This window comes from Carassius gibelio, chromosome B2 (assembly GCF_023724105.1).
Source record: "Carassius gibelio isolate Cgi1373 ecotype wild population from Czech Republic chromosome B2, carGib1.2-hapl.c, whole genome shotgun sequence".
Classification (NCBI taxonomy): Eukaryota; Metazoa; Chordata; class Actinopteri; order Cypriniformes; family Cyprinidae; genus Carassius; species Carassius gibelio.
The window spans coordinates 28,109,105-28,123,823 of NC_068397.1; the positions used below are offsets into that span (position 1 = coordinate 28,109,105).

Genomic DNA, 14,719 nt, shown 5'->3' on the forward strand with positions numbered 1-14,719 from the left:
AACCATTAGGCCAGGACTGTGTTGATGTTTGTGAATGTCCTAATTTAAAATAAATAAATAAATAAAAATTTGGTATAGTAGTAATGATTAGCTTCCTATAAACCAATAGAACTCTATAGTATTTCTAGTCTATAGTACTTCTGAGGGTTTGGTTCCTGGCTCTCAAGAAAGGGACAGAGTAAAACAGTGTTTCTCCTCTTCTTACTGTAATTAAACAAATGTTGAACTGATCTGTTTGTGGTGGGAGTGTTATAAAGAGGCTTCTCTGTGTCATTTCACACTTCAACTTCCTGTTTTAAGAACACAACATTAGCCATCTTGATGTTTGCTACGATGGCAGTCGATCATCTGTTTGCATCCTTCATCCTTCTCCTTATCTCTAACACAGGTAATACATTAATAAATGTGTATGCAATCATTGAAATTTCTAATGTTTTGTCATTTTCTAGTGATTTGTTTATAATTTAATTTGTGCTATATTTGGAAAAAGCAATAGGTAAAGGATTACAATGATACTATTGTAAATATGTGATACTGTGCTCCTCACATTGGTAATTTCACCATTAGCTGCTCACCTGAACAGTTTATGTTGTTGTAGCTGGTATCATTGCAATCCTTGACCATCAAAACATAGCTTTAGGTTTAGAAGATATGATACAAAATACATCATTTAGTTATGGTTGAAAGTAAAACCATGGCCACCTCAGAGGTGTTTTTGTGATGGTTCCATTTCTGAAATTGTGTAGGGCTGCAAACTATACAAGTGCACCAAGTTTTGTGAAAAAGTGAACATTATTTTCACATACAACCTGAACTACTAAGAGGAAAAATATTTGTATTATTACTTATGAAGCCCTATGATTTGTTTACTTTTTCCAAATGGAGTGTATAGTGTAAGTTTTATGATATGAAGATGGATGTATAAAATGTTCTGAACTGTGTGTTTCTCTCTCCTCAGGGTTCAGTGCTGAGATCTCTGTGTTTGTTCAGACAGGAGCTTCTGTTCAACTGGATACACAGACACAACAACTACCAGAGTTTGATCTTTTATCCTGGATGAATGATAAATCAGAGAGTATAGTTAGATACAACAGTGATTCCAAAAGAGTAACACCTCATGATTCCTACAAGGACAGAGTGGTCTTCAATGATGTAACCTTCTCTCTGACTCTGAAGAACATGCAGAAGACAGACAGTGGACTCTACACAGCAAGAATAATTGGATCAATAACCGATGATTTGGTGTCATACAGAGTATCTGTTATAGGTGAGTCTCGTTTATTTGTGTGATTTAATGTTTTCCTGCATAAAAGCATTCAAAGTGCAGTTTATGGACAGATTTTTTTTGTGTGTGTGTGATTGAATGTGATTGTTATCTTGGTTTAAATGTGTGTTTCAGACTCTGTGGAGGCTCCTGTCCTGACTGTGAACTCAAACTGGTCCAGCAGTGACTCCTGTACTGTGAACTTCACATGCAGAGCTCATGAGCTCATGATTTACTCCAGCTTTCAGAACAACAGCTGTTCTCCACAGGAAGTGACATCACAGATCAACACTCTCATCCTGGACTGCAGTAAGGAATACATCATCTGTAACCATAGCAACACTGTCAGCTGGAAACAAGACAGAATAAACATTACACAGCTCTGTGGAGGTATATATCTGTTTCAACATTGATAAATACTCTAATTTCACTGCTGGTTATATATATACTCTATATAATCGTGTATGTGACAAACAAAAATCTTAAATCTTAAATGGTCTTTATCTTACAAATCAACACATTTCAAGCTGCATTTTCCGATGATTTATAATGATAGTTAACAGACTGTAAACTTACTAAGATTAGACTGATTTTAAAAAGTTCTCATTACTTTTCAGAGAATGAAAGGCTAATCCCACACTCCTATACAGAACACATGATTGTGCACCTTGTTGAGTTTGTTGTTGTGGGAGTGATGGGGATTGCTGGTTTGATTATTTACTGTTACTGGAAGAATAAAACAGGTTTGTACATCTCAAATTTACTGAAAAACATTATCTCATATTTAAACCTGAAATCATATAGTCCAAAAACTTGAGAAGTTGAGAATGTTTAGTTCTAAATGATTACTGTACAGGCTAATATTTTATTGGTCTGTAGGATATTAAACCAAGAAACATCATGTGTCTCACCTTCTATAGATTTAGGTTTATAATTCATTTTCCTTTGGATGCACAGCATTTCTCTAGATGTAAAAGCACAAAGTGATATTTTGAGAGGTGGAGATATTTTCTTTTCTATAGATTTTTGCTTGTTTGCTTGTGCAGAAGTTCCATTTGACTCTATAAATACTACAGAGACTCTTAAAAATAAACTTTCTTACAATGTCTATCATACACTTTTATATTAACAGCAGTCTAGTGAATCCAGAATATTGGTCAGTATTACATTTATAGACTGTCAGTCTGTGTTACATGAGGGAAATCTCACCTTTCTGACATTCTGTGTCTAAAATATGAAAGAAATCCAATGCAAACAAACATATTTCTACACGACTGGTAATCTGTGCAGTAAACTTATATTCTGGTCTCACAGATGTCAAACAGGCTGATGATACAGACTACGATGATGCTGAGGTGAGATTTACATGATATTCTTGCAGACGTCAGAAAATAAATAAATATTGACTATGTTTCAAATAACATTCTGTGAGTGTTTGTTTATTTCTCTTCAGACTCAGGAGAAACATTCACCACCGTCACCTACTGTACAGCAGGACACCAAACACCTTCATGAATGCTGAAGACTCACAGACAGCTTCCTGGCTTCATGACTCCTGTGGAAGTGTACAGACACATTTTATTGTGAGGCTAATATTCAGTCAGTCACTGCAGATGTTAAAAATGAGCTCTTCTCTGCTTGTTTGTGCTGTTTGGATTTGCCTTTCTTGTCCAGGTTTCTGTTGAGCAAGAGATTTTACAATCACAGTGACTCACAGTTCACTCAAAAGTGAAGGTTCTGTCATAAAGACAGGGGAAGTCATGGGGTTAGAGAGTTTGATTCCTAACCATAGGGTTGTGTGTTTGAATCTCGGACTGGCAATACCACGACTTAGGTGCACTTGAGCAAGGCACTGAACCCCCAACTGTTCTCGGGTGCCGCAGCATAAATGGCTGCCCACTGCTCCGGGTATGTGTGTGTGCACTTTGGATGGGTTAAATGCAGAGCATGAATTCTGAGTATGGGTCTCCATACTTGGCTGAATGTCACGTCACTTCACAAGTCACTCACCTCATGTTGTTCTAAATCTGTATGTATTTCTTTCTTCTGTGGTAGAAACTTTAGAATGTTTCAGCTGTTTATGTCTCTTCAGTCTCTAATCAAATCCCCAAAAGAGCATGTGAGAAGCAGAAAAGTAATTCATAAACAGTTGGTTTAACTCAGTAGACGTCTTTTAAAGTGATCAAATCAATTTGTATGATGAAGAGAACAGATTTGATGTAAATTAAAATAAATCATTGATTTAAATAATTTTGCCCAAATAAAATATTGTGGCACATCAATAACATCTTTGGTGCTGATGTCTTAATGATTTCTTAACATGTCTTAATGTTCTTGACGTGTCACACTTCTATCTATTGTTTTGAAGTCAGTGGGTTAAATGCCTGAAAAATCTCAATATATTTTATTGGTTATTCTATGATGTAATAAACTACAAGAGCACAATTGTTAACACAATGCAACTGTGAAAGTGGACTAATGAGTAGATGAGTTTACCTGCATGGTTAACATGATGACATCCGACAATCTCGGTATTTAGCCACTTGTAAACCATCTTTTTCAATACACAAAATGTTTTTTTTTTTTTTTTATAAAATAATTCAAAGTGGGGTATTACTAATTTAAATGACAATTGCAAAAGATGCCGGGAGCTTACTGATGGCGACACTGAAGTCATGTAATTGATAGTATATAGCCTGACTTCTTTTACAGGACAGACTGTCATTGGTTCCTTAGTGATGCAAATGTACAAGACTAATTTCAGTGACCCTAAATAATGTCTTTGCTGATGTCTGCAAATAGTGTTTGACTGCAGACTATCACACCACACACACAAAATGTGTTAGTATAATTAGACTTCTGCCCTTTTTTTTTTTACATCAAACAACAAAAAACAATAAAAAGTCCAAAGGATAGTTTTTTTTATTGATCAATATAATAACCTATCAATTAAACTATTAAATGTACACTACACTTCTCACAATTCAACCAACTAGACTGTGCAAATTTGGAGTAAAAATACAACAGAAAGACCTGAACCGAAAGTGAGTCGTCAATCACATGATTTTCTGAAAACAGAACAAGTCTTCATACGCAGCTTCATTGTAAATGCACTGCACACCTGATAAAGGCTTCAGATTCTCTGTGTTTTTATGTAACACTACTATCTCATCTACTGTGTCTCTTTGAAAGTTATTTCTGCTTGTGATCAACTGAAGAATGATGCTACATCTTCAATATAAGTAGTTTTATCTGTCTGTTTCTCTTTCTCCATAATCCACACACAGCCCAAAATAACCCTGTAGATTCAGAAAGAGTGTCTCTGGTTCCTCACAGTGATGCCAGTGCATGAGACCAGTTTTATTAACTCCAAATTAAGTCTTCAATGATGTCTGTGAATGGTTTAGTGTGTTGAGAATGAATGTCAGGTTTTTTTGCTTTGGCAACAGTCCTTGCACACCATTGTGTGTGTGTGTGTGTGCGTGTGTGTGTGTGTGTGTGTGTGTTTGTCTAGTCTGTTATTGTAAACTTTTTTTTCAGTTTACACATATTCAACGTCATTCTGATGTTTGTTACAATGGCTGTAGATCGTCTGCTTGCATCCTTCATCCTTCTCCTCATCAGTAACACAGGTAATAAACCTAAACTAACTGATTAATTAAATTACTTTGTTAATCATTACATTTATAGTGATTGCTGCACAGGTCAAAGTTTACACATCTGATAATCTGTCTATAGTCTGTCTCATGTATTAAACAATAGTAATTTCTAAGACTAGGTTTTGCAATTGTAATTATAATGTCTCTGAAGCCGTTATAAATCTGTCTTAGTTGTAACATCTCAAGAAGAGTATCTGTACAAATACATTTATTAATTTTGCTTTTATCCAGATGCTTTTATTCATTATAAAGAAGCAATACAGAGCTTTAAAATAAAGTTTCAAACGTCGTCTTTCTCTCTCCTCAGGGTTCAGTGCTGAGATCTCTGTGTTTGTTCAGATGGGAAATTCTGTTCAACTGCATATAGACACAAGAACTAGAGTTTGATGATTTATACTGGACAAATGATAATTCAGAAAGTATCTCTCTTAGACAAGACTGAACCTTTAGAGTTCAAAAAAGAATTTTAAAGTGCTAAACTTCTAGCTGTCAAAAAGGTTCAAAGTTGAACTTAAAGGTTCTATAATGATCCCCTGGTCATTTGACAGTTGTTTTTAGAACCTTTGTTGTGGTAAAAGGTTCATATTAGAACCTATCATATTTAAATAATCCTTTTCTAAGATGTACTGTAAAGACTAGACTGAATAGAGTTAGAACACCATTTGCTTGTTACATTATTAATTCAAATACTCCATATTAATGTATTTACTCCTTATTCCCTTTAGACTTGAGCTAAACAAGCAACAAGCTAAAAAATAATCATATTGAAAAATTGAGGATTTAAGGTAATATTGTGGAGGTTCCTAAAATGATTGCAAATTATTGTTCTGTGTCTTATAGTAATCTGTATGCTTCTAATTTATTTCAACACTACATCTGAGTCTTTACATGAAGCATATTAGTGTTGAAGAGTTCAACGTATGTGGAGCCCTCTTAGTTTACAAGAAATTACCGATGCCATTAACTTTATGAAAAATAATAAGTCTCTGGTAACTGAAAGGTACTGCTGAGTTTTATAAAGAATTTAACAAACTTTTAGCTTTTTTTTTATTCAAAGTTTTTACTGAGAGTATAGAAAGAGCCTTGCTTCATCCGACTTTGTGTCAATGACTTACAACTTTAATTTCAAAACCAATTAAAAATCCTGGTTAATTGATAGTTGGCAGCCAGTTACACTGCTAAATAATGTTTATAAAATTATAGCTTTGGTTCTACCAAAAAGATTAAATGTTTTTTGAATAACTGAATTGATTAATGTCAGTCTGGCTTTCCACAAAAAAGTTACATTTTTAATAACATACATCTTGTTTTGTACATTCTAGATTATCCTATAATCTGTGCAGTAAATTTATATTCTGATCTCTTAATTGTCAAACAGGCTGATAATACAGACTACGATGATGCTGATTGTGAGATTTCTGAAGGATGCCTCTCAGGTTGTGAAGAGTCCACTGTCTTCTGCATGTTCTTCAGTGTCAGAGAAAAGGTTTCATTATTGAAATCTACTCTCTCCTCATAAAATCTGTCATGTATTGCTGGTTGCAAAAGTACTCTGTATGATAATTTTTTTCTCACAGTACTTTTAATGCTATTACTATCCCTTCCAATAAATAAGGTCTTTGCTGATGTCTACAAATAATGTTTGACTGTAGCACTTTCCTTTTTTTTCCTTCTGTTTTGTTTCAGTATTAGCAGCAGTCATTACACACCAGTATGTGTGTGTGCGTATTTGGATTCTAAATGTAACAAAATACCCTGTGTAGATATTTGAGAATGTCGTAATTTGGAAAAACTATTAAAATATATATTTGGTATCGTAATAGCGATTAGCTTCCTATAAACCAATAGAAGTCTATGTACTTCTGAGGGTCTGGTTCCTGGCTCACATATAAAGAAGTTTGTCAAGGGAAAGAGTAAAACAGTGTTTATCCTCTTTTTACTGTTATTAAACAAATGTTGAATTGACCTGTTTGTGGTGGGAGTGTTATAAAGAGGCTCCTCTGTGTCATTTCACACATATTCAACTTCCTGTTTTAAGAACACAGCATCAGCCATCTTGATGTTTGCTACGATGGCAGTCGATCATCTGTTTGCAACCTTCATCCTTCTCCTTATCTCTAACACAGGTAGTGAACTCAATGAATAAATGTATGTACAGTAACTGAAATTTCTAATACTGTTTACATTTTCTGGTGCTCATTTTCTGATCTCATTCAGGGTATCATATTTTTAATTAATGAGTCGAGATGAGGATAGATAAAAGTGTAAAATGTGTTTCTCTCTCCTCAGGGTTCAGTGACGTGTTTGTTCAGACAGGATCTTCTGTTCAGCTGGATATACAGACAAAGGAACTACCAAAGATGCATGTCTTAGTATGGGGAAAAGACAAATCAACAACAGTAGTTACATTTATAACTGCAACAAAACAAGCAATACGTGACAAATCATATAAGGAGAGAGTACAGTTCAATACTGAAACCTTCTCTCTGACACTGAAGAACATGCAGAAGAACGACAGTGGACTCTACACAGCAAGATTAATAGAAGATAATAAAAAATTATTTGCTGAATACAAAGTATCTGTTATAGGTGAGTCTAATTCTTTGTGTGATGTAATGTGTTCTATGAAAGACAATTAATAAGAGTAATATACAGTGTGCAGATTTAAACCAGCAAATTGTCTTTATTTTAGGATTGGATCTGCTTCTGCAATAACTGCAAAACAAATGGTTGCTCATATAATATTCCTTTATGTCTAAAATTTGTTTTGTGTTTAAATGTGAATGTCTTCTGCATCACGGCTGTAAATTTGATCTTGGAGGAAATGTGTTTCAGACTCTGTGGAGGCTCCTGTGCTGACTGTGAACTCAAACTGGTCCAGCAGTGACTCCTGTACTGTGAACTTCACATGCAGAGCTCATGAGCTCATGATTAACTCCAGCTATCAGAACAACAGATGCTCTCCACAGGAAGTGACATCACAGATCAACACTCTCACCCTGGACTGCAGTGAGGAATCCATCGTCTGTAACCATAGCAACCCTGTCAGCTGGAAACAAGACAGAATAAACATCACACAACTCTGTGTCTATAATAAAGGTAAATATCTCCTTCTATTCATGTATTTTGCACACATACACACCATATGTAATATCTAGTAACTAGTCTTTATTTATCCCACAAATCAATCATCTTTGGGTTTGTAAACTGCAGGTGTCGTGTTCTTTATAGATAATTAAGGGCTTTTAAAGCGTACTATGAATAGACTAGTTCATGCTGTTTTTAATCCCTTACTTTCCAGAGAATGAAATACTGGAAATCGAACATACTTCAACATTGCTCAGCATTTTCCTCTTTACTGTCATCGCTGTGGGAGTGATAGTGTTTGCTGGTTTGGCATTTAATTGTTACTGCAAGAATAAAACAGGTTTGTCCTTCCCACACATACTGAAAAACTGATCTCACACTAATACCTTAACTAGTTTCTTTATTACTGAAAACTAGTGTTCAAGAGCAATCGAAAATCTGACTAAATCAAACACAAACATGTTTCCACATGACCTGTAATCTGTAAACTTATATTCTGATCTCTCAGAGGTCAAACAGGCTGATGATACAGACTACGATGATGTTGAGGTGAGATTCACATGAGCGTTCATCTCTATTCCTGCAGAAGTCAGATAATAAATGTAACAACAAAATCAATACTGAATATTATCTGTTTCAAATGACATTCTGTGATGGTATGTTTGATTTCTCTTCAGACTCTGATCCAGAAGATGACAGGAGACACATGGACCACCGTCACCTACTGTACAGTAGGACGACACCAAAAACCTCCTCCTTCTCATGACAGCTAAAGTCTCACAAACAGAACTTAAAGCCTTAATTCAGCTTCCGGATTTAATGACTCTTGTGGAAGTTTACAGACACTGTTTTTATTTTGAGTCCAATGAACTTCAGTCAGACACTGCAGATGTCATAAACGAGTGTTTCTCTGCGTTTCATGTGAGAACACTCTTTATGTGCGCAGTGCCACAGGCTCCATACCACACCACACTGAAGCAGTAATTTGTGCAAAAAGTCCCAACCAAATATTGACTGCATAATTAAACCTTCTTTGGAGATCTTGAAAATTTCTGTTTTGTAAATCTTTTTTTGATTGATCTTTGAGAAATTAATTCACATTTTTTGAGATACAGATTTTTTTTATTTTCCTAAGCTGTAATTCATAACCATCAGAATGAAAACAAAAAACTGAAATATTTGAAGCTGTTACTTTCTTTCTTGGTATTTAAATTCACTCTTGCAGGTACACGTGCGAGCAAACAGCATGAGCACGAGGACACCTACCCTCATGCATTTTCTTCTTTCTGACGACAGCTGTATAATTATTTCTGAATAATTTAAACATTTCATTAGGGAAATAAAGAATTCTAAATATTACTCATTCTTAATGTTATAATTAGCGTATTGGTAAATGGTATTTAGTCTTTTCTATTTATACGATGTTTGTTTTCACATGGCAAGTTCTACAAAAGTCATTACATTCCATCACATCACATAAAGTAGATATAAATAATAATAATAATCAGTCATATTTCATTTTTGTCACATTAAAGGGTTAGTTCACCCAGATAGCAAAATTATGTAATTAATAACTCTCATGTTGTTCCAAACCTGTAAGACCTCCGTTTATCTTTGGAACACAGTTTAAGATATTTTAGATTCAGTCCGAGAGCTTTCAGTCCCTCCATTGAAACTGTGTGTACAGTCTACTGTCCATGTCCAGAAAGGTAAGAAAAACATCATCAAAGTAGTCCATGTGACATCAGAGGGTCAGTTAGAATTTTTTGACGCATCGAAAATACATTTTGGACCAAAAATAGCAAAAATGACAACTTTATTCAGCATTGTCTTCTCTTCCGTGTCTGTTGTGAGAGAGAGTTCAAATCAAAGCAGTCTACAGACTGTTCAAATGCATTTATTACTTATGGACCCCTATTTTTTATTTTTCCAAATAGGTGTGTGTATTATGAATCGATGACATAAAGCAAAATAGAGGTGTAAAATGTTCTGAACTGTGTGTTTCTCTCTCCTCAGGGTTCAGTTCTGAGATCTCTGTGTTTGTGCAGACAGGAGCTTCTGTTCAACTGGATATACAGACACAACAACCACCAGAGTTTGAGCTTTTAGCCTGGATGAATGATAAATTATCATCACCCCTGGATGAAGTACAGGTTATATTTTTTTATAATACTCTACAATAAACTTGTTTTCTTATTAGCTGTATAATACCTAAATAATTCATGTCATCTTTATTACCTTGTCCTATAAATTGTTTAAAAAAATATATTCTCAATGTAACTTGTTAAAACGAACTTAACACCACTTTCTCTTATTTTACTGCTTTTTACATATAGTTTTGTAAGCATTACATGAAATCTAAGTAATAATTGTCCAGCAGAGGGCCATGGCGAAAATTGAACTGATCTGTTTGCACTTCACAGATACTTGTTTTCACTGCACAGATATTTAACTTCCTGTTTCAAGAATACAGTCAGCTATCTTGATGTTTGCTACGATGGCAGTAAATCATCATCTTGCATCCTTCATTTTGCTCCTCGTCAGTAACACAGGTAATTTACTCAAACTTAAAAAAATATGTATTTCTATGTTTCTAAGTCTAAGTCTTTCTAAGTTTTGTTCATTTCTTTTTTTGTTCATTTGTTTATCCTCTGGCAGAAATCATTTTCATTCTAATTGAGTGAAACAAAAGTTAAAATGAGAGAAATCTTTGTGAAACAGTGATTCTCCTCTGACTGTTAAATGATTGCTGAACTGAACTGTTTGTGGTGGGACATTAATGGAGAAAATACTTCCACAGATGTTCAACTTGCTGTTTCAAGAATATGATATCAGCTGTTTTTTTTTTTTTTTTTGTTACAGTGGAAGTAGATATGCTCGCATCCTTAATTCTTCTCATTATCCCTAACATACATTAGGTTAAAAAACATTTGAACAAAAAAAGTTTATACAATAATTGACATTTTGTAATACTATGTTTTGTCATTTTCTAGTGTTTTTTTTTAGTCATGTATAAAATGTTCTGAACTGTGTGTTTCTCTCTCCTCAGGGTTCAGTGCTGAGATCTCTGTGTTTGTGCAGACAGGAGCTTCTGTTCAACTGGATATACAGACACAACAACTACCAGAGTTTGATCTTTTATTCTGGATGAGTAATAAATTAGAGAGTATAGTTAGATACAACAGTGATTCCAAAAGAGTAGCACCTCATGATTCCTACAAGGACAGAGTGGTTTTCAATGATGTAACCTTCTCTCTGACTCTGAAGAACATGCAGAAGACAGACAGTGGAGTCTACACAGCAAGAACAATTGGATTAATAAACAAAGATTTGGTCTCATACAGAGTATCAGTTATAGGTGAGTCTCATTTCTTTGTGTGATTTAATGTGTTTTTCCATAAAAGATCATTCAAAGTGCAGTTTATGAACTGTGATTATCTTCAATATTGTCTTCAACACTGAACTGTCTTTCACTCAGGATCTAAAAAAAAAAAAAAAAGTGATTGTGATCTTGGATGAAATGTGTGTTTCAGACTCTGTGGAGGCTCCTGTCCTGACTGTGAACTCAATCTGGTCCAGCAGTGACTCCTGTACTGTGAACTTCACATGCAGAGCTCAAGAGCTCATGATTAACTCCAGCTATCAGAACAACAGATGCTCTCCACAGGAAGTGACATCACAGATCAACACTCTCACCCTGGACTGCAGTGAGGAACACATCTTCTGTAACCATAGCAACCCTGTCAGCTGGAAACAAGACAGAATAAACATCACACAACTCTGTGGAGGTAAATATGTTTCAACATCAACAGCAAGGTGCATTTTATTTATCTAGAGATTGTACAATTATTACGAATACACTGATTATTGCAGTTCTTCATCTTTTACCTTCCAGAGAATGAAAGGCCAATCGCAATCTCCTATGGTCCATCTCACATGATTGTGCTCCTTGTTGTGTGTGTTGTGGGAGTGATAGTGTTTGCTGGTTTGGTCCTTTACTGTTGCTGCAAAAATAAAACCGTTTACTGAAATAAACAATCTAATATTTAAATCTGACGGTTTTTTCATCCAGAGCCCTGGTCAGTATTACACTTGTAGGCTGTCAGTCTGTTACATGAGAGAAATCGCACCTTTTTGAGGCTAAAATCTGACAAGAATCAAATGCAAGCAAACATGTTTCCACACGACTTGTAATCTGAGCAGTAAACTTACCTTCAGATCTCTCAGATGTCAAACAGGCTGATGATACAGATGATGTTGAGGTGAGCTTCGGATGACAGTTCATCTCTATTCCAGCAGAAGTTGGATATAAAATGTCATATCAAACTCTTTACTGGATATTAACTGTGTTTCATATAGTGTGGTAATCTGTGATGGGTTGTTTTATTTCTCTTTAAGGATTTAAATAATTTAATACAGATTTTATAAATGAGTGTTTCTTTGCTTCCATCATCTACTTTTAATATAGTTTCATGAATTGTAATGTAAGCTCTATATGTGTTTGTATGTTGTTTGGTTTTGTTTACTGCCTTATTCAAGCAATACATTTTTATATCATCAAGGAACCAACCTGGGCCGGGTTTCCCAAAAGCTTCGTAAGCCTAAGAAGTTCATGAAAACAATCGTTCGACTGATCTTAATATTACGGTCTGGTTCCCAAAAGCATCGTAACTTAAGTAGCACTTGAAAATCATTGTAGATCTACAAGTGCTCTGGAGTAATCATTAAGCCTTAAGTGCTGTATGCCATGTCCGGTAGTAAGACCAGCAGCCTATTATCTGCCCTTATTTTTATTAAATTAACTGATGCACTTATGGATTCTTGTACCTTTTTGTTGTTTGCTGTGTTATTAAACTATATATAATTGGCAGCACATATAAATAATTTTTAGGTGTTGAAACCCTCTGCTGAATACCTTTCTGCTTGTTGATTGCTTACTAATTTTAGGTAATTTGTGATTTCTCAAGAAACTATTAACTATATGCGACACCCATCTTTAACTTGCTGCTTTGCCCTCTTGAGGTTTTAATGTGAATTGTTTATTATAAAAGAATAAAAGCCATATTTGTATTCATTGAGGTTGTGTGCTTGAGTCTCCTTGGCTACTGACTGAGGCCCAAACAAATTTCGTCCAGTCAGAATCCTGTTGGTCTCTTTCTCTACTCCTATTTGGAGTGTTACAACTTGGCATAGTTTGGCAGTCTGGACATTGGGCAATAGCAAGGAAGATAGCAATTACACTATCTGCAAAATTACCCTCTACATCCAGTGAGCAGCAGCGGGGAACAGGTTGTTATCCTAATATATCTCAAAGTCAAGAAACAAATTAAGATATGGTTATGTTTCCTTTTATGATGGGAACACCGTGGTGTCAAAAGTTTAATGGAGAACAGTGAAATCTGTCCAATAACTTTCAGGATTGGTATGATACGCAAAAATCAATGTTTAATATAGTATCCTTTTTCTGAGGCAGTTTCAGCTTTAGTAAGTAATCTGTATGGAGAAGCAAAGAGGGAAGTGTTAGCTTTGCCAGCAGCATAGCGTGCAACATTTGAACAAATATTGATGTTTTTGAAAGGTATTTATGGAGACATAGCTCCCCTTGCAAACATTCGTTCCCAGTTCTTTACCAGTGTAAATCAGCGTTGTCGTTGAGGTCAGATTTCTGATGTTGAGTTGTGTCCAAGGTCGCAGGGAAATGTAAAATTAAGACCATTGAATAATGAGACTGTGGAGGTGGCGGGAGAGGCAGAATAGTGTGCAGGATGCAAGACAACAAAACATTTCCCCTGGCCTGTGGCTGTTTCTTTAGATCCACTGTAATTTAGTTCCAAACAACAAGAAATGATTTCTGATTTGTAATTCAAGCATCAGAAGGTTTTCTCAGAACATGATGAGGATTATGGGCATACGGATAGGGTTTTACATGTAATACCAACAGGTGATGCAGCCCCAATTCGAGATTGTTAAAATAGGATTCCACCAAAATTGTATCAAGAAGTAAGGGAACTCTTAAATAACATGCTTGAAAATGGTATTATTAAGGAGAGCTATAGTCCATGGGCAGCATCTGTGGTGCTTTTCAGAAAGAAGGATGGCACCATTCATTTCTGCGTAGACTACAGGCGGCTGAACAGTGTTACTCATAAAGATTCATACCCTTTGCCTAGAGTTGAGGAGTCATTGGCTTCATTGAAAAAAATCTAGGGCAGATGGGGGTGCACTCAGCTGACAAAGAGAAGACCACTTTTGTGATGCCAATGGGGATATATGAATTTAATTGGATGCCGATGCTTATGCAATGCCCCAGGAACTTTTCAGAGACTGGTCGAGAGCTGCCTGGGGGAACAAAATTTTTAAACATTATTGCTCTATTTGGATGATATCATTGTTTTTTTTTTCTCCCTCTTTTGAGGCCCACATTATCCATCTAGATTTGGTTTTCAGCCGCCTTGGGATTTTGGCCTAAAGGTCAATATCACACTTTATTATGTTAGTTTTAATATAAAAAAAAAATCAAGGAAATTTCTCTGGCATTTCTTTCTTTTTGCTGTATCAAAAATGTACCGAAGCGTACCGTGACACAAGTGTATCGTATCGAACATATATATATAAAAATATATTAGTGCTGGGAAAAAAATGAATTGCATCCAGTTTGTGTTTGCATAAAATATGTGTGTGAACTGTGTATAATTATTTTGTATATAAA

At 35.3% G+C, this 14,719-nt stretch overlaps 1 protein-coding gene and 1 pseudogene across 2 annotated transcripts in view; both read left to right on the top strand.

Annotated features, from left to right (window-relative positions):
- Nucleotides 1–302: 302 nt before the first annotated feature.
- Nucleotides 303–14,719, top strand: part of LOC127950381 (uncharacterized) — a 64,586-nt pseudogene continuing 50,169 nt past the window's right edge.
- Nucleotides 6,965–14,719, top strand: part of LOC127950383 (uncharacterized) — a 37,034-nt gene continuing 29,279 nt past the window's right edge. Inside the window, exons 1-8 of one of the 2 annotated variants that reach the window (XR_008152441.1) lie at nt 6,968–7,049; nt 7,213–7,512; nt 7,759–8,022; nt 8,225–8,350; nt 8,519–8,559; nt 8,688–10,163; nt 10,434–10,562; nt 11,060–11,209. Coding sequence is in view for 1 of the 2 variants with exons in the window: in XM_052547392.1 (XP_052403352.1) it covers nt 6,983–7,049; nt 7,213–7,512 (367 nt within the window). In the remaining variant the exon portion in view is untranslated. Of the gene's footprint in view, nt 7,050–7,212; nt 7,513–7,758; nt 8,023–8,224; nt 8,351–8,518; nt 8,560–8,687; nt 10,164–10,433; nt 10,563–11,059; nt 11,210–14,719 lie in introns of those variants that run through there. The other variant, XM_052547392.1, reaches the window with a different exon arrangement.